At 40.1% G+C, this 20,815-nt stretch overlaps 1 protein-coding gene and 1 pseudogene across 1 annotated transcript in view; both read left to right on the forward strand.

Moving 5' to 3' along the window:
* Positions 1-20,815, forward strand: part of LOC105859976 (uncharacterized) — a 62,333-nt gene that overhangs the window by 11,872 nt on the left and 29,646 nt on the right. Inside the window, 6 exon segments of the mRNA XM_075998985.1 lie at positions 3,635-3,822; positions 4,151-4,266; positions 4,579-4,707; positions 10,363-10,718; positions 11,013-11,070; positions 11,182-12,363. Of these exon segments, the coding sequence (XP_075855100.1) occupies positions 3,635-3,822; positions 4,151-4,266; positions 4,579-4,707; positions 10,363-10,718; positions 11,013-11,070; positions 11,182-12,363 (2,029 nt within the window).
* Positions 7,375-8,239, forward strand: LOC105859965 (proteasome assembly chaperone 3 pseudogene; annotated as a pseudogene).

Here is a 20,815-nt window from a genome sequence, read left to right on the forward strand (position 1 = left end):
TCCCACAAACAGTGTGTAACTGTTCCTTTCTCTCTGCATCCACACCAGCATGTATTGTTTTGGGACATTTTGATAGAAGCCATTCTCACTGGAGTCAGGTGATATCTCATTATGGTTTTGATATGCATTTCCCTGATAATTAGAGACATTGAGCATTTTCTCATATGTGTATTGGCCATTAGTCTAGTGTCTATCTAAAAGCTCTGTTCAGGACGGGTGCGGTGGCTCACGCCTGTGATCCTAGCACTCTGGGAGGCTGAGGCTGGTGGATCATTTGAGCTCAGGAGTTCAAGACCAGCCTGAACAAGAGTGAGACCCTGTCTCTACTAAAATAGAAAAAATTAGCTGGACATGGTGGCACATGCCTGTAGTCCCAGCTACTCGGGAGGCTGCAGAAGTATCGCTTGAGCCCAGGAGTTTGAGGTTGCTGTGTGCTAGGCTGAGTCAATGGCACTCTAGCCGGGGCAACAAAGTGAGACTGTCTGAAAAAATAAAATAAAAGCTCTGTTCATGTCTTTTGCCCTGTTTTTAATGGGGTTGTTTGATTTTTTTTCTTGCTGGTTTGCTTGAGTTCTTTGGAATTTCTAGTCATTAGCCCTTTATCAGATTATAGCATGCAAATATTTTCTCCCATTCTGTAGGTTGTCTATTCGCTCTATTGATTATTTCCTTGGCTGTGCAGAAGCTTTTTAATTTCATCAAATCCTGTTTATTAATTTTTGTTCTTGCTGTAATTGCAGTTGGGGTTTGTCTTCTAAATTCTTTGCCTAGGCCAATATCTAGAAGAGTTTTTCCAACATTTTCTTCTAGCATTCTTATAGTTTCATTCATGTCTTGGGTTTAAGTCTGTTATCCATCAGTGACGTGGCCCGATTACAGGACGTAGGATGACACAGAACACAAAATAACAACACAGACACACATGGACATGACAATGACTCAAGTGACCAATGCGTCGGTCGCTTTATTTTTATACCCCCCAGGCCCAAGGTTAGTTCCTTGTACCTGAGCATCTGAGCATAGCAGCAATATCAGCCAATTCCGGAGTTGTATCAAAAGGAAACAATTTCCCATGGCCTCAGACCTCAAAATGGTTACTAAAGTTAAGGTGCTGGACAGAGCTCAAAAGCCAAGGCCGAGATAGGCAACATAAAACAATGCAGCCATTTGAAGTGCTTCTTGGTCTCAATCCCAGGTGGCGGCTCCTCCCTGGCCTCCACGGTGGTGCCTGTTTTAGGTCGACCCCCCCATGGGGAGTCTTACGCATCATTGACTAACAACCATCAATCGGGGGCCAGTAGTTGGGAGAGTTCTTGTTCTTGTTCTCATGGCCTCCAGACTCCAACCACAGGGGCCGTCCGTGTGGGAGTTGGGAGCATTTGCTTATGTGCAACATCTCAGGCCTCTTATCAAGTCACAAGGCAGCAACCATGTCTGAAGAAAATGCTGACTACTGCTGCGTCAGGCAGCACACGTACATTACAGAGTGTAGTGAATGATTATTATAAGATATAACACCAGAATCAGCCCCCAACACATCAGGAATTGATTTATGTGAGTGGTGAGAGGTAAAGATCCTGTTTCAATCTTCCACATGTGGCTGTCCAATTTTCCCAGCACAATTTATTGAACACGGATTCTTTTCCCCAATATAGTATTATCTGCTTTGTTAAAGATCAGATGGTTATATATGGTGGGTTTTATATGTGGGTTTTCTGTTCTGTTACATTGGTCTGTGTGGAGGGCTTTATATCTGGGTTCTCTGTTCTGTTACATTGGTCTGTGTCCCTATTTTTTTGCCAATACCATGCTGTTTTGGTTACTGTGGCCTTGTAGTATTGCTTGAAGTCTGGTAAAGTGATGCCTCCTGATTTGTTCCTTTTGCTTAAGGTTGCTTTAGCTATTGAAGCTCTTTTCCAGTTCCATACAAAGTGTAGAAGGATTTTTTCTAGATCTGTGAAAAATGACCTTGGTATTTTGATGGAGGTTGCATTGAATCTGTACATCACTTTGGGTAGTATGGACATTTCAACAATGTTGATTCTGCCTATCCATGAGCATGATATGTATTTCCATTTGTTTCTGTCCTCTGCAATTTCCTTCCCCAGTGATTCATAGTTCTCCTTGTAGAGATCTTTCACATCCTTGGTTACATATATTCCTGGGTATTTTATTTTCTTCGTTGCTGTTGTGAAAGGTATTGATTCTTTGATTTGATTCTCAGCTTGATTGTTGTTGGTGTATAGAGATACTACTGATTTGTGTATATTGATTTTGTAACCTGAGACTTTACTGAATTTATTTATCAATTCCCAGAGTCTCTTGGCAGAATCCTTTGGGTTTTCTAGATATAAGATCATATCAGTAAAGTAAAGAGTGATAGTTTGACCTCCTTTTTCCCCATTTGGACACCGTTCGATTCCTTCTCTTGCCTGATTGCTATGGCTAGGACTTCCAGCACTATGATGAATGGAAGTGGTGACAGTGGGCATCCTTTTCTTGATCTAGTTCTGAAACACTAGCTCGCAGTTAGCTCCCGAATTGTGCTCCTCTATTCCACCAAGTCTTCAAGGTAAGAGGGGAGAGCCTCACTCTCCGTGAAGACATCAGCCTGAAGTGCACATAGAGAAGGAGCTGTTGATGAGCTTGGGTTGTTTGAGGAAACTCGTTGGTATAATTGTCATAGGAATGGCCTAAAATAGTATTAAAATGATGGGAGAGTACTCAACTTGGAGCCTAGGAGAAGACGCCACTGTGTACAATCCATTTTAAAAGGGTTAAGAGATTACATTAAAGTTTCCCTGGGAACTACTATTATCTCATCAATATACTGCTTTGAGAACAAAGGTTTTCAACATAGTAGGCACAGTAGGCTGCAGGGAAAATGGTATCACCCAAGAGTTTCTTATTTATTTCTCTTTACAAATAATATTCTTTCTGCAGTCAACTTCCTTATCTAAATTGTTACCACAATTTATGAGTGTAAGAGGCAGAACTCTATATCCTTAAATTAATATCAGAGGTTTTACTGAAGCCTGAAAAAATATTATAAAAGATATTCCAAAGTGTGTAGATTAACAGCCAGATGGAAGGGATGTATTAGGCAAGGTGTGGAAGGAAGGGGCTCAGAGCTTCCATGCCATCTTTACAAGCATCACTTTCTGGGAACCTTTACCTGTTCACCTATCTAGAAGGTACTCTGAACACTGTCCTTTTGGGTTTTTGTGGAGACATGACTACATGAGCATGATTGTGTATATCACTGAACATTGGTGATAAAGTGAACCTCCAGCCCTTCTCCTCTCATGGGATGTTGGGGGCTGGAACTAAAAGTTCTGACCCTATAATCCATCCTGGGTATTTCCAGTGACCAGCCCCCAGCCTGAAGCTATGTAGGGGCCTCTGGCCACCGCTTATCTCATTAACATACAAAAAGATACTGTCCCTCCAGAGATTTCAAGTGAGTTGTATTTCAGGAGGGAGTAGACGACCACATATATTAATATTTCACAGTATCACAAGGTGGATCTGTCGGCCAATTAACGTTAATCAAATCTATTGTTAGAGTTCTCTCCTTATATTATGTGAACATTAGAACTCTCCTAATAGCCTCTTGGTGAATTTTTCATTTTAGGGACAGGTGACCTTCAGGGATGTGGCCATAGAATTCTCTCCAGAGGAGTGGAAATGCTTAGACCCTGCTCAGAGGGCTTTATACAGGGACGTGATGTTGGAGAACTACAGGAACCTGTTCTCCCTGGGTGAGAATAACTTTCTTTCAAAAGTCAGAATATCCTCTTGTGTATCTTTGCATTTTCTCTTGTGAGTCTCTTGTTAGCCCCTGCATTGCTTGACTGAGATTGAAGCTCTTTTGATTCAGAAATGAAAAGCTTTAAAATGGGGTATCTGGACTTTAACTGCCCCCTTTCTTCAGATGTTCTTCCCTTTCATGATATATCATTGGATGATTCCAGAGCTTATGTATGTGTCAACTTTGGGGCAGATGTTTAAAATATCAATTTCCTGTGTTTTACTCTTGTGCTTTGATTCATTGGTTCTTCAAAGACAACTAAATGTCTACATGTTACAATATTCCCAAAGCATTCAAAAGGAGGCATTCAGAGGATGGATTTTTTTTTTTTTCCGACAGAGTCTCACACTTGCCCCCACTAGAGCGCTCTGGAATCAGCCTAGCTCACAGCAACCTCAAACTCCTGGCAGAAAGCAATCCTTCTGACTCAGCCTCTGGAGGAGCTGGGATTACAGGTACACACCACTGTGCCCAGCTAATTTTTTCTGTATATTTTTAGTTGGCCAATTAATTTCTTTCTATTTTTAGTAGAGACGGGGGTCTCGCTCTTGCTCAGACTGGTTTCAGACTCCTGACTTTCAGTGATCCTCCCACCTTGGCCTCCCAGAGTGCTAAGATTACAGGCTTGAGCCACCATGCCCAGCTGATCATGGGATTTTGTTATATATTTACATATCCATCTGGAATTTCCTTTCTCCTTACCTAAACATAGGGCTGGGATACTGGAAAAGCCATGGTACCTTATATTCCTTTCTTTCTATAAGCAGGAATTTCTCATTTTGACCTGAGTATTATCTCCATGTTGGAACAAGGGAAAGAACCCTGGACTATGGAGAGCCAAGTGCAAATATCAAGAAAATCAAATGGGTGGAAATGGATCAAAGGTATGATCACAAGTAAGTGCTCAGATGGATAGAGAAAAAGCTGTTCATTAAGTAGTGTTTTGGAAACTCTATGCAAATCTCTGGGATCTATGGGAAAACAAAAGTTTATGCCCTATGAGCTCTGAAAGGAAATTTTACTTTTCCTTCACTTCTCACTCTGTTTCTCAGATATGTAACACTTCATCCTTGTACCCTCTGGTGGTACTTCAACTCAAAACAGAAACAAATGGAAAGTCCTTATCATGGTAGACAACACTGTGTTAGCTGACTTCATGAACTCTTTTGTTGTTGACACTGAGTTGCACAGGAAAGGCTGTTTCAGAAGAGTTGCTTTCCACCTTGGTCTTTCCTTCTATAGTTGATTTCATCTGATGCTAAGTTCTCAGTCCATATCAATCACATCTGTGGCCTTCATAGTCCTGACGGCTGGACCTCTCCATGTTCCATCCCATTTCATGTGCTTCGAAAACCCAGTCAGGAGATGGGAAACCTTGTCTGGTCTTCCTTCACATGTAGGTTTCCAGAAACTTCTTGGAGCTTTTTAAAGCCCTTCCTGCCTGGTGAGATAGATCCCTCAGCCATTTTTGCCACACTTCACGGGTTTGTATGACAGGGGAGTGAGTTGGATATTCTGAGATTGTCACTCAGCAGGAAAAAAAGTCAATAGAAACATCCTCTCTTTGGTCTCCAGTCCTACATAGGTGTAAATCCTATTCTTTCAGTCTCGTTGTGTGGGCTCTATTGGCAGAGCATGGAGTCCATTCTCAAGATGCCACAAAATCTGATGCCCATGCATTGTATTTTTCTCTTTTCCACTGCTGTTACTACTCAGGGAATGTAGAGAGCCTTGGCTCTGCCTCATTTTGTACTCTCTTAGTTTATATGATTTTCTTTCTAAAACTTGCTTGTAACATGCACATTCCTGTAGAAGTCAGGATCTTCCCTCATGTATCTTTGCAGTTTCTCTTGTGAGTCTCTTGTTAACCCCTGCATTGCTTCACTGAGATGATAGCCTCAGGGTTGACTTGTTGGGATAATCCAGCCTTAGGTTATGCATAACTTCTTGTAGAGTGTCCCATGGAGTGAGTTTATGGCATAACATAAAATTGATGAAGGAGAACACTTTAACTAATGTGATTGAATATTATCCTGCTACATTCGGAGATGCCCTTTGAAGCCACTGAGTAGAGTTGGCCCATGATCCTGAGATAAAAAGTATCAGGAGAGTATGACTGATAAGTGTTTCCTATTGTTTTTCTACTTTTTGAAAAGCATCACAAAAGTGTCACTGCGACAATGCTGATCACATATACTAATGATCATCTCCTTTGAGCCAGCAGTCAGTGTTGTAGGAATTTCTTTTAGGGAGAACATTGTTTAAGATCACTGCCTCATGCATAAACTGTTGTTCCTGCCACATTTTTCATCCCTTGTATGTGTCACTATTAATTTTCAACAACAAAAACTGTCATTTTGTCATTGGTTCATACCTGTAACAGGCATGGTTTTGAAACATCTTCTTGAGGGAGCTTATGAAGTTAAATGATGTCTCTGTATTTTAATTCTACCATGATTTGTTTAAGCCAGTACAGGTTTCATCTTGTATAGTTTTATGTATTAAAAATTTTTTTTTAGTTTTTTGAGACAGAGTCTCACTTTGTGGCCGGGGCTAGAGTGCCGTGGCATCAGCATAGCTCACAGCAACCTCAAATTCCTGGGCTCAAGAGATCCTCCTGCCACAGCCTCCTGAGTAGCTGGGACTGCAGGCGTGCGCCACCATGCCTAGCTAATTTTTTCTATATATTTTTAGTTGGCCAATTAATTTCTTTCTATTTATAGTAGAGACGGGTTTTGCTCTTGATTAGGGTGGTTTAGAACTCCTGACCTTGAGCAATCCACCTGCCTTGGCCTCCCAGAGTGCTAGGATTATAGGCATGAGCCACTGCACCCGGCCTAGTTTTATGTATTATAAATGAACTTTTAAAAAATTTATTTAATCAGCAGTTCATATATTCAAGGCAAGTTTGACCATAAAGAACAAAGTTAGAGTTATCATACTACCTGATTTCAAACTATATTACAAAAGTATGGCAATTAAAACAGGATTGTAGTAGCCTAAAAATAGACACATTGATTAATGAAGTAGAATAGAGAAGAGAAATGAACCAATACATATATGGTCAATGGATTTTTGACAAAGGTGCCAAGAACACAAAGTGAAAAAAGACAGTGTCTCAATATATAATGCTACAAAAGTGATTCTACATATGGAAGAATAAAACTGGACCCTTATCTCTAATCATATACAAGGGTTGTCCAGAAAGTATCCAGCCATGTCATATGAAAAATAGTATTAACAATAGCTGGATACTTTCCCACAGCCCTTGTGTAAAAATCAACTACTAGAAGAAATCACAGGGAAAAACCTACATGACATTGGTCTGAGCAGTCATTTTTTTAGATCTGATCCCCAAAGCTCAGGCAACAGAAGCAAATATAGACAAGTGAGATTGCACCAAACCAAACTGTTTCTTCCTAGCAAAGGAAATAATTAAGAGAAACTTTGCATTGTGAGAAAATATTTCCAAGCCATACATCTGGTAGGAAATTAATATCCAAAATGTGTAAGAAACTGAAACAACTCAATGGCATCAAAAGAAATAATCCAGAGCGGGTTTCATGGCTGGGATCAGCAGTGTGCGGGTTTCCCTCGCCCTTAATGGGTGCTGCTCGTCTGCGCAGTACCAGCAGACTCCCCAACCCTGATGCAGCAGGACGCGGGCGGCGGGCTTCTGAGCGGGGCAGCCCGAGCCAGCGGCTACTGTTAAAGAGACTCAGCCATCGAAAGCAAACCATTGGTGACCTCGAAGCAGAAAACTGAAGTGGTGTGGGGGGTCCCCACCCAGGTGGTTTGCACAGCCTTCAGCAGTCACATCCTGGTGGTGGTGACCCAATTTGGGAAGATGGGTACCCTGGTCTCCCTGGAGCCTAGCAATGTGGCCAGCGACATCAGCAAGCCGGTGCTTACTACAAAAGTCCTTCTCGGGCAGGATGAGCCTCTCATCCACGTCTTTGCAAAGAACCTGGTAGCGTTTGTGTCTCAAGAAGCTGGACACAGAGCAGTCCTGCTAGCCATGGCCATGAAGGACAAGAGCATGGAGGGGGTGAAGGCCTTGAAGGAGGTGATCCGGGTGTGCCAGGTGTGGTGACGTGGAGTTAGCAGTCACATGCTGCCCGGCAGGACCATGTGGAAACTCAAAACACCCACTCAGTGACTGGAAGACCCTCCTTCTGACACGGCAGAGGGAGGAACTTTATCTGGCTTTAGCCCTTGAGCCAGAAAAAATATTCGTGTCTCAGGCCGACTTTACTCTGGTTACTGATGTCGTCTGTGTATGCAGGGGAAAAGTGGGATATGTCTTGAGGGAGTCGTGACTGGTTCTCACTGGGGTCCAAATAGTTGCTGGTGTTTGGTGCCTTTTCTCAGTCATACTTCTCTGCAGCTGCCCAGAGCTGTCTGGTAGCCATTAAACGGACTAAACGCTTCCATCACTTAAAAAAAAAAAAAAAAAAAAAGAAATAATCCAATTAAAAGATGATCAAAGGACCTTAATAGACATTTCTTGACAGACTACATACATATATCAACAATAGATATATTAAAAAGACTCAAGGCTGCGCTCGGTGGCTCACATCTGTAATCCTAGCACTCTGGGAGGCCGAGGCGTGCAGATTGCTCGAGGTCAGGAGCTGTAAACCAGCCTGAGCAAGAGCGAGACCTCGTCTCTACTATAAATAGAAAGAAATTAATTGGCTAACTAATATATATAGAAAAAATTAGCCAGGTATGGTGACACATGCCTGTAGTCCCAGCAACTTGGGAGGCTGAGGCAGCAGGATTGCTTGAGCCCAGGAGTTTGAGGTTGCTGTGAGCTAGGCTGATGCCATGGCACTCACTCTAGCCTGGGCAACAAAGTGAGACTGTCTAAAAGAAAAAACAAACAAAAAAAATGACTCAACATTAGTAGTCATTATGAAAATATAAATTTAAACCACAAGGAGATTCCACTGCACACCTATCATAATGGCTATTGATGAGAAGTGTTGGTGAGGATATGGAGAAAAGGGAACCCTTCTAAACTGTTGGTGGGAATGTAAATTAGTATAGGCAGTATGGAAAACTATATGGAGTTTCATCTAAAATTAATATTACTATATGATCCAACAATCTCATTTCTGGGTTCAATCCAAAGAATTTGATATCTGTATGTCTAAGATATCTGCACTTCGTGTTTACTGTGGCATTATTCACACAGCCAAGTTATATAGTCAAACTACGTATACATTAACAGATGAATAGATACAGAAAATGTAGTTTACAATACAGAGTGGAATAGTATTCAGCCTTCAAAAGAAGAAAGTTCAGTTTCCCACATGTGGCTCAACATAGAGGACATTTTGCTAACTGAAGGAACCAGACACAGAAATACAAGTATTGGATGTTTTCATTTATATGTGGAATGCAATTGGAGTAGAGTGTTGGTTATCAGAGGCTGGAGGATGAAGAATAGATTGGTCAGTGGGTAGAAAGTTTCAATTCAAAAGCAGGAGTAATTGATAAGTTTTTGTGGTGATGGATACTGTTTATAAGCTTTATTCCATCATTCCACATTATATAGGTATATTATGATATTACTTTGTTCCCTGTAAATATATACAATTATAATTTGTTGATATATAATAAACATTTCGAAAAGTCGTATTCCAGTTCTTGTACTCTGTACTGGTTCTAAAATGGATGTCCTTGCTTTGTTCTTAAGAGAAAATTGTTCCCATTTCTACAGACTGTAAGTTTTTATGGATGTGGTTACTGATTCTTTGCTTGTTTTATGATGGGTTACTAGGATGTTTTACTAGGTACTTTTATTATGATATATAGATGATAGTTTTTAAGTATGTATTATGCAATATAACTTGTTTTCATTTCAATTATGAGATAGCCATATCTCATAAGGTGTTTTTTGTCAATTGGTGTATATCTTGGGGTAACTCCTTTCAGGGCTAACATAGGTTTGCACATTGTATTTTAGTTATAGGTGGTTTGAAACTAGACTTCCACAATATTAATTTGGATCACATGTAATCACCTTTTGTTTATTAAACAATACTATTCCTTTCGTGTTCCTAAAATTGAATTTTAGGCCTGGCACGGTGGCTCACGCCTATAATCCTAGCACTCTGGGAGGCCGAGGTGGATGGATCACTCAAGGTCAGGAGTTTGAAACCAGCCTGAGCAAGAGCGAGACCCCATCTCTACTAAAAATAGAAGGAAATTAATGGGCCAACTAAAAATATATAGAAAAATTAGCCGGGCATGGTGGTGCATGCCTGTAGTCCCAGCTACTCGGGAGTCTGAGACAGTAGGATTGCTTGAGCCTAAGAGTTTGAGGTTGCTGTGAGCTAGGCTGATGCCATGGAACTCTAGTCCAGGCAATAGAGTGAGACTCTGACTCAAAAAAAAAAAAAAATTGAATTTTACCTTTCTGAAGTTTCATAAGTATGTTTAATATCAGTATTACTTTTGGTGTAATATTAAGTTTATCAGTGTGAAATGTTTATTTACATGCTGTAATTAATTGGAAACTTACGGTTATTTATATCTTGTAGATCTCTCTCCTGCATTTGTAATAAAAAATATACCACCGAATGTGAAGACCAATCCAGGAGAAGTATTCCAAACAGTGACATTGGAAAGACCCGAGAGCCATGACACTGAAGACTTTTACTTTAGGGAAGTCCAGAAAAATATACCTGACTTTGAGTGTCAATGGGGAGATGATGAAGGAAGTAACAAAGCAGTGCTTATGACTCAGAAAGAAAATCTCACTGGTAGAAGAGATCAATATGATAGAAGGGATGTAGGAAGCAAGTTTATTAAAAATCAGTGTGGATTAATTTTTTTTTTTTTTGTGACAGAGTCTCACTTTGTTGTTCTGGCTAGAGTGAGTGCCGTGGTGTCAGCCTAGCTCACAGCAACCTAAATCTCCTGGGCTTAAGCGATCCTACTGCCTCAGCCTCCTGAGTAGCTGGGACCACAGGCATGCGCCACCATGCCCAGCTAATTTTTTGTATATATAGTTTTAGTTGGCCAATTAATTTCTTTCTATTTTTGGTAGAGACAGGGTCTCACTCAGGCTGGTTTCGAACTCCTGACCTCGAGCGATCCTCCTGCCTCGGCCTCCCAGTGTGCTAGGATTATAGGCGTGAGACACCACACCCGGCCAGTTTGGATTAATTTTAAGCTGCCTCAACTGCAGCTATTTCAAAGTAAAAGGAAAGTTGATGAATGTAATCAAGTCAAGTCTATCAACCATGGTTCCTCAGTTTCACCACTTCAACAAATCCCTTCTAGTGTCAAAACTCACATATCTAAAAAATATGAAAATGATTTCATTTTTTCTTCATCACTCACACAAGAATAAACAGTGAACAATGGTGGAAAGCCTTACAAATGTACTGAATGTGGCAAAGTGTGCACTGAAAATTTACATCTTGAATGTCATCAGAGAATTCATACTAGAGAGAAGCCTTATAAGTGTAATGAGTGTGGTAAAGCCTTTAGTGTTTATTCAAATCTAACTCCCCATCAGGTAATCCATACTGGTGAAAAACCTTATGAATGTTACGAATGTGAGAAGGTCTTCAGGCAAAATGGCTCCCTTGCATACCATCAAAGAATTCATACTGGTGAGAAACCTTATAAGTGTTATGAGTGTGGCAAGCTCTTCACTCGAAATGCACACCTTGTTAGGCATCACAGTGTTCACAGAGAGAAACCTTACAAGTGTTATGAGTATGGAAAAGCTTTTAGTCTTTGTTCAGTCTTATCTCCCCATCAGAGAATCCATACTGGAGAGGAACCCCACAAATGTAATGAGTGTGGCAAGGTCTTTACTGGAAATGCACACCTTGCACGTCACAGGAGAACACATACTGGAGAAAAACCTTACAAATGTAATATATGCGCCAAGGCCTTCACTCAAACTTCAAACCTTGTATGTCACAGGAGAAGTCATACTGGAAAAAAACCTTACAAATGTAATGAATGTGGCAAGGCCTTCGCTCGAAATTCACACCTTATTAGTCATCAAAGTATTCACAGTGGAGAGAAACCTTACAAGTGTTATGAGTGTGGCAAAGCCTTTAGTTTTTGTTTAGTACAAACTACCCATCAGAAAATCCATACTGGCGAGAAACCTTACGAATGTAATGAGTGTGGCAAGGTCTTCACTCAAAATGCATCCCTTGCACGTCACAGGAGAAGGCATACTGGAGAAAAACCTTACAAATGTAATGTGTGTGGCATGGCCTTCTCTCAGCATTCACAGCTTGCATGTCACAGGAGAAGGCATACTGGAGAGAAACCTTATAAATGTTACAAATGTGGGAATGTCTTCAAGCATAATAGCTCTGTTGCATGCCATCAAAGAATTCACAACGGTGAAAAACCTTACAAATGTAATGAATGTGGCAAGACTTTCACTCAACATTCACAACTTGCGAATCATCAATAAATTCATACTGGAGAGAAACCATACAGATGTAATGACTATGGCAAGCTCTTCAGTGAACGATCAAAGCTTGCAAGGCATCACAGAATTCATAGTTGAAAGAATCCATATGAATGAATGTGGCAAAGTTTTCAGTCACAATTCACTCCTTGGATGACGTTAGAGAATTCATTCTCAAGAGAATCCTTACAAATGCAGACTATAGCAAACCCGTCATGAGTTCAAGCATTAACACTGGACAGCCCGTGCTCAAGAAAAATCATAATTGTATGTGGATGAACCTTTTTTGTGTGTCTCACAACCCACTGGGCATCACAATACACATCTTTGATGAAAGCAAACAAAAGTAAAGTATAAGTTGAGGCTATTACCCAGGGCCATAAATGTAGGTGAGGATTTGTATGAGGAACGACTCAATCTCTAATTCTTCATGATTAACCTTTGATATTACATACTGTAAAAGAATTATAAGTCCAAATATGTTCAAATTTATGGCATGATATATATCAAAGGTGACAGGACGTTTGCAGATGGCCAATTACTTTGAAGTTACACAATATTTTATTCATTTGAATATTCTTGAAAGGGTTACTTTACTATTCATAACTTTCAACTTGAACTTTGAAAACGTACTGTTATGCCTTTTTCACAGCCTTTCATTGTGGTCTGTGGAAAGAATCCATTGCATGGCAGGGCCTGCTTTAAGTTTGAGGATCATTTCTGTCCATGTTTCTATAAGAAGAAGGATGCTGCCCTTGAATATTAAGTACCGTCTGAATTAGCATTTGGGAGGGGCAGAGAATAATGTAAAAGTATGATGTCACTCATCTTGCTCATTGTGTCCAGGGTTTTCTTTTCCTAACAGGCGGGCAGTGTAGGTTAAAGGAGACAAAGCTCAATCAACTGACTATAATACAAAGCAAATTACGACCTTAAGACACTGGGGCTTCTGTGCAAAGAGAAGTACATTATTAAGGACCGATTATATGGTAGAAAGCCTGCTAGGAAAATGGTTGCCACTTTTGCCATTGAATGGCAATAGGTACTCCATAGCAACCATTGGTGAAAAATTGGTCTTATTTTTGAAAATTAAGAAATAACAGTTATCAGGGTGGAAAGATTAATCAAAAGAACCAGAGTAGCGTTCTTGGAGTAGGATTCACATCTAACTGCTGAGATTAGAACTTTCTGCTACTTTGAGAAATGTATTTGAGAATGTATTGCAGATCTAATGTGTTATAAAATGTATTGTTATTTCATACCTATGAATTCATCACATTCTTAACCAACATAGTGTTATCCTACCTCAGTAGTACACATAATAATAGAAAATAACAATGCACCCTTAGGTCCTTAAGGTTTAAGGATCTGGAACAACTATTTTCTTGGTGGAAATCCACAATATGTCATTTCAAAAACCTAGAATCATATATTGCACTTAAGTTATTCTCTCCACATGATGTCTTAGGATACTGATGCAGGTATAATGAAAATCCCATAGATGTGCAATTTCAGACTCTTAAACCCCAAAAACTGCATCACTGTTGGTGAACATGCACTGTTTTATATTTCCACTTGCGTCTTTTTGTGTGCCAAATAAGACCCATGGTATGCATCTTGATTTATATGAAGTGAAAATACAAATATAGTAAGAATATGAAAAATATAAGGAAATAAAAGAAAGTATGGCGTATAAGAATAGAAATACCTCTTTTTTTGTCCTAGGAATGCTCAGTGATGTCATTTGGAAACATTGATATTCATGAAATTTCTTTTAAGAATGAACATAACGAGAATATTGTTTCATTTTGATAAACTATTGATTTATATATTCACCCTCCTAATATTTTTGGTAATTTCAATTTGTGACCAGTCCCCTTGAACTAGATTGAACCCCACTTACCATTTGGTTTGAATATAGAGAATGATGATGCCAATGCTGAAGTGTTAGGAGAATGTTTATTACATAATGTGGCTTCCTGGGGAAAGATGGGTAGACTTCCGAGACTGGTCCAAAAATAGATTGAGAAAACAGGAATAAGTAATTAGCTTGGAATGTTATGATCATTAAATGGTGGGGTTGGGTGTGAGTCCCCCCCACCCCTGTGTTTTGAACTTCCATCTGCTGCCAAAGGAATGCACACCCAGGAACTATCAGCTGGACAGGTTGGAAAGAACAGGAAGAGGGAGTGCAGAGGTTAGTAGGGGTCAGTGGTCTAACTTCACAATGGACACTGACTCTGCAATACAACACTGAATGTTTACTCTTGAAACTCCTGAATTCTTGGTTCAGAAAGTTGGGAAGATCCCAATTTTCTTCATAGTAATCGCTTATACATTTCTTTTTCTGCTGTGCCCATAGGTCTCATTACACAACATTCTTGTTGAAATGTTTCTGAATCCTGTTTAGCTAAATTGCCTAAGATATTTTTACATTAGTTCAATTAAAATTATGGAAAAGATTTTTATGAACAGGACTAAGAAATTTTACTGGAAGAGTTGTTTAAAAAAAAGAATGAAAGGCCGGGCGCGGTGGCTCACGCCTGTAATCCTAGCTCTTGGGAGGCCGAGGCGGGCGGATTGCTCAAGGTCAGGAGTTCAAAACCAGCCTGAGCAAGAGCGAGACCCCGTCTCTACTATAAATAGAAAGAAATTAATTGGCCAACTGATATATATATAAAAAAAAAATTAGCCGGGCATGGTGGCGCATGCCTGTAGTCCCAGCTACTCGGGAGGCTGAGGCAGAAGGATCGCTCGAGCCCAGGAGTTTGAGGTTGCTGTGAGCTAGGCTGACGCCACGGCACTCACTCTAGCCTGGACAACAAAAAGCGAGACTCTGTCTCAAAAAAAAAAAAAAAAAAAAAAAAGAATGAAAGATGGGGTCTTACTTTGTTTCACAGGCTGCAGTGCAGGGCTGTGATCATACTTCACCGAAGCCTCAAACTCTTGGGCTCAACCAATCCTTCTGCCTCAGGCTCCCAAGTAGTCAGGACTACAGGCACCTGCCACCATGTGAGTATTTTTCCAAAGGCTGTGGACATATGGTTTTTAGTTTATGATACTGAGCAATATATTCTTCTTTTTTTTTTTTTTTAGACAGAGTCTCACTCTGTTGCCTGGGCTACTAGAATACCATGGTGTCTGCTTGGCTCACAGCAACCTCAAACTCCTGGGTTCAAACCATCCTCCTGCCTTAGCCTCCCAAGTAGCTGCCACTATAGGCATGCACCACCATGCCCAGCTAATTTTTTCTATATGTTTTTAGTTGTCTGACTAATTTCTTTCTATTTTTAGTAGAGATGGGGTGTCACTGTTGCTCAGGCTGGTCTCAAACTCCTAACCTCCAGTGATCCTTCTGCCTTGGCTTCACAGAGTGCTAGGATTACAGGCATGAGCCACCACATCTGGCCTCTATGGTCTTTTTAAAATTGTAGTAAAATTACTTTTTGTATATGATTTTTGCTGGAGATGTTTTTCTTCCATGCATGGTAATACAGATTATAAATTTAATACATTTCTTCCTTATCTTACTCCAGTGAAAAATGTAGCGGGGGTTGGATAAATTAGTGTGTTGTTTGGTGATGAAATTTTGTGAAGTGAAAATGCACGTAAAACAATGGCAGGGATAAACTAGGTTCTCTATAAATACAAAAACAGAATTGTCTCTGTGAGTCTTTAGTTCAGTGAAAGTACTAAGGTGATACAAGATGGTGAAGTCTCTTAATAGAGAAGTTATATAGTATTAGGTGCTTGAAAATGAAGTGTGTGGAGTCCAGTCAGCATCTGGACAGATATCTGAAAATATAGTTAATGAAGGAGGTAGTTCCCAAGACTTCTCCTAGAGTTTGTGAGAAAGAGAGAATCTCCATTGGCAAATTCCTGGAGGCCATTCTACCACTTCCTACTGCCTGGTGTTCCTATTCAGAGCCAGAGGATCTTGCAGGAAAATGTAACGTTTGTGCTCATTTTTCCAAGGAAACTGACACCTGGTATTTTCCCCTTATATTTGTTGCCATCCAAAAATACTTAATAAATAGATTTTCTTTAATAAGTGATTTCTTTTGTTTGCATGTGTATTTTCCTTTACATTAATCACACTTAGAATAATAATCACTGTTATTAATGTTTTATGTCTAATAACTGATAAAATCTTATTTCTGAAATAAGTATTGATGATATTCTTATTTCAGCAATGAAGAAACCTAGGACATTAGCAGGTTAAAGACTCACCCATATCTGGGCAACATAATGAGACCTTGTCTCTACAAAAAATAAAAACACTAGCCTGTAGTCCTAGCTAATCGGTAGCGTGAGGCAGGATCACTGGAGCCCAAGAGTCAGAGGTGACAGTGAGCTCTGATCATGCTGCTGCACTACAGCCTGGGCAACAGTTTGAGACTCTGTCTCTTACAAAAGAGACTCACCTAGTCACATCCCAGTGACTGAGTTAGGATTTGAATTCATGTCTGGCTGCAAAGACCAATCTCAACTGTGATTCCACAGTAACAGTGCCAGTAACTTACGTCCTTCAACTACTCAACATCTATACTTCTTTGGTTAGTATCTGTTGTCATTTTAAATGGGTTATCTTCATACATTATTGTGATTCTGATAAATTTCTATTATATTTACACTATAATTTTTCTTATTATTTTGAGACAGGGTCTCACTCTGTGACCCAGGCTGAAGTGCAGCCTGATTGATCATAGCTCACTATCACCTGTAATTCCTTGGCTCAACTGATCCTTTCACCTCAGTTTCCCAAGTCACTGGGACTACAGGTGCACACCACCTTGCCTAGCCCTTGTACTTTATTTATTTATTTATTTTTGAGACAGAGTCTCGCTTTGTTGCCCAGGCTAGAGTGAGTGCCGTGGCGTCAGCCTAGCTCACAGCAGCCTCAAACTCCTGGGCTCAAGCAATCCTGCTGCCTCAGCCTCCCGAGTAGCTGGGACTGACTACAGGCATGCGCCACCATGCCCGGCTAATTTTATATATATATTAGTTGGCCAATTAATTTCTTTCTATTTATAGTAGAGACGGGGTCTCGCTCTTGCTCAGGCTGGTTTCGAACTTCTGACCTCGAGCAATCCGCCCGCCTCAGCCTCCCAGAGTGCTAGGATTACAGGCGTGAGCCACCGCGCCCGGCTTGTACTTTTATTTTATAGGTCAGTAGTTCCTATGAATAATGCTTAAACTAGTTGGAGAAACACTCGTTACCACATAATCATATAAGAAAGACCATCCAATCTTTCAAAAGAGGTATCCAGTCCTTGATCTATTTGTGATTCTTAAATATCAGCTCATTGAGCTGCAATGAACAATTTACCAATAGTGTCAATGAGAGTGTATGCTTCCTGAGATGAGAATATTTTGAAAACCTGTGTTCCTATTGTCAATTCTCAGAAACAATTACAGGTTCCTAATATGCATCAGCACACACACTTGAGAATATTTGGTGGGAGTTCTTCCTTTTCCATCATCTCCAAAGGCAGTCAGGGCTTCACATGGAGAAAGCAAAAATGCTGAAGTCTCACACTTGGGTAGTGATATTGGAAGTCTTTACATGTGACTCTTTGCTGTCTGTATATCTACTTCAGTAAGAAGTCTCTTCATATTTTTGTCCATTTTTTAATTTGATAAATTTGATTTTTGTAAAGTCATTCTAGAATTCTGTATATATTACACATATCAAGTTTTTTCCCAGGTATATAGTAGGCAAATATTTTTTATTTGGTGGCTTTTTTTTTTTAATCATCTTAACAAATTCTTTTACATACCAAAGTTTTAAATCTCATAAAATCCAGTTTATAGATTTTTTTTTCTATCATGACTCATGCTTTTGGTGCCATGTCTACTTTTTTTTTTTGAGACAGGGTCTTACTCTGTTGCCTAGGCTAGTGTGCAGTGGCGTCATCACAGCTCACTGCAAACTCAAGCTCCTGGGCCCTGGTGATGCTCTTGCCTCAGGCTCCCAAGTAGCTGGGACTACAGGTGCGCACCACCACACCCAGCTAACTTTTCTATTTTTGTAGCCACTGAGTCTTGCTCTTGCTCAGACTGGTCTCCAACTCCTGAACTCAAGCAATCATCCTGCTTCAGCCTCCAAGAGTTCTAGGATTACAGGCATTATCTACACCTGCCCCATAGCACTTACATTAAGTCTAATGATAGCACCTGTATTTACATAGGAGAAAGCTAGATAAAGGCCCTCCAAATTCCCATCCTTTGTCTTATTAAAGATTTTTTAATTGTCTGTCCCCACTGATCAATAAGAACAATGCTGGGTTTATTTGTTTGTTTTTGGAACTAGGGTTTTGCTTTGTCACCCTTGCTAGACTGCAGCCTCCAACTCCTGGGCTCAAGCAATCTTCCTGCCTCAACTTCTGGAATAGCTGGGACTACATGGGCTCCTACTACCATGCCCAGCTATTTTTTGTATTTTTTTTTTTTTTTTTTTTTTGTAGCTGCCTGGTCTTGTTTTGCTCAGGCTGGTCTCCAATTCCTGGCCTCGAGGAATTCTTCCACCTTTGGCTTCCAAAGTGCTAAGATTATAGGCGTGAGCCACCACACCCGGCCAATGCTGCTTAACTTAATGAAACCTTAGTTAAGTTTCACTCCTTCCAGGCTCCCAAACTTTGGACTGCCCTAGGTCATTGAAAATCAGAACAAACTTTGCTTCTGAGCAACCCCTCCTCCCAAGAATAGGCTGATCTTAGGCTAAAATTTTGCCTGAGTACCTGTAGGTCCCAGGTGCTCATCCACTGCCCCACACCTGGTGATTCCTAGACTTATTTACTCCTTCATATAAAAGAAAAGTTATTTTCTTTGTGACTCTAAGACATTTGCAAAACAAAAATTGCTCATTCTATTTTTTATGGTGTAGGCTATAATATATATTCGATAGGTGAAAGTAGCTACTAGTTAGAAAAACTTTTTTTTTTTTTTTTGAGACAGAGTCTCCCTTTCTTGCCTAGGCTAGAGTGAGTGCCGTGGTGTCAGCCTAGCTCACAGCAACCTCAAACTCCTGGGATCAAGCAATCCTCCTGCCTCAGCCTCCCGAGTAGCTGGGACTACAGGCACGAGCCACCATGCCTGGCTGATTTTTATATATATATATTAGTTGGCCAATTAATTTCTTTCTATTTTTATGGTAGAGACAGGGTCTCGCTTAGGCTGGTTTTGAACTCCTGACCTTGAGCAATCCGCCGGCCTTGGCCTCCCAGAGTGCTAGGATTACAGGTGTGAGCCACCGCGCCTGGCCAGAAAATGTTTTTTAATTCTTAGTAATTTGTGTTTGCCTTATAATGCTATTACAGGGAACATGTATCAAAATTTTTCTGTGGCTGAGAAAATATCCCTTTTTATTTCTCATGAATAAGAATGTCCATGTTGCTTCCTTGAAATTTTTAGAAGCAGCAAAACTCCTGTATGCAAAATGGATTCAAGACTTTCAGCTATACTCACCTTCCCATCTAGTGTTTTGAGTTTAACCAAAGGCTCCACAATCAATTCATTTATCTGCGTGAGATCAGGGAAGTCTAGATTGAAAGTTCCGTCCTAGCAACACAGTTACTTAACAATATTGCATAATACAGAATTATCTAACTTGTAAAGATCCCAAATTCTATCCTGGACAGTGCAACTTTTAAAAACATGCACTGCACTTGACTAGTCTTTAAAAAAAAATGCAGATATATCTTTTTGTATTCATCTGTGTGCCATGCCAGGACATTCTGCTCATTTCACGATGATAAAATGTTAAATATGCTAAGTTTCCTATATCAGCATGGTCATATTTAAATTTATTATCATTTCTTCATGAATGAAAATTTCCACAAATAATGATATTAGAGAAAAACATACTTCTCAGTACATGTTAACTCACAGATGCTGCCATAAAATTATTGCTGGTAGAAATGAAGATATTTAATATTTTATAATCAAGTTGCCTTTCTTCAGGGTTCTTATGAAGGAGAATAGCCTACCTGCCATATAGTCTTAGAACTATTGCAAAATCATTCTCTAGGGGAAAATAAATACAAATGCCTATGTTATCTATACGTAACAGAACATTCAGAAACATAAAACAAAGACCTAAAATACATTACCGTTTTAAAATGAAAAGTAGGTTTTCATAATGCACATAAAGTCAATTATATATATATATAGAGAGAGAGAGAGAGAGAGAGACAGAGTCTCACTGTTGCCCTGGCTAGAGTGCCATGGCGTCAGCCTAGCTCACAGCAACCTCAAACTCCTAGGCTCAGGCGATCCTTCTGCCTCAGCCTCCCAAGTAGCTGGGACTACAGGCATGCACCACCATGCCCGGCTAATTTTTTCTGTATATTTTTAGTTGTCCAATTAATTTCTTTCTATTTTTAGTAGAGACGGGGGTCTCGCTCTTGCTCAGGCTGCTTTTGAACTCCTGACCTTGAGTGATCCACCTGCCTCAGCCTCCCAGAGTGCTAGGATTACAGGTAAAGTCAATTTGAATTTCAGTATATTTAGAAATTATTGACATAAATATTGTGATGTCAACAAAGTTT

Source organism: Microcebus murinus, chromosome 32 (genome assembly GCF_040939455.1).
Source record: "Microcebus murinus isolate Inina chromosome 32, M.murinus_Inina_mat1.0, whole genome shotgun sequence".
Lineage (NCBI taxonomy): Eukaryota > Metazoa > Chordata > Mammalia > Primates > Cheirogaleidae > Microcebus > Microcebus murinus.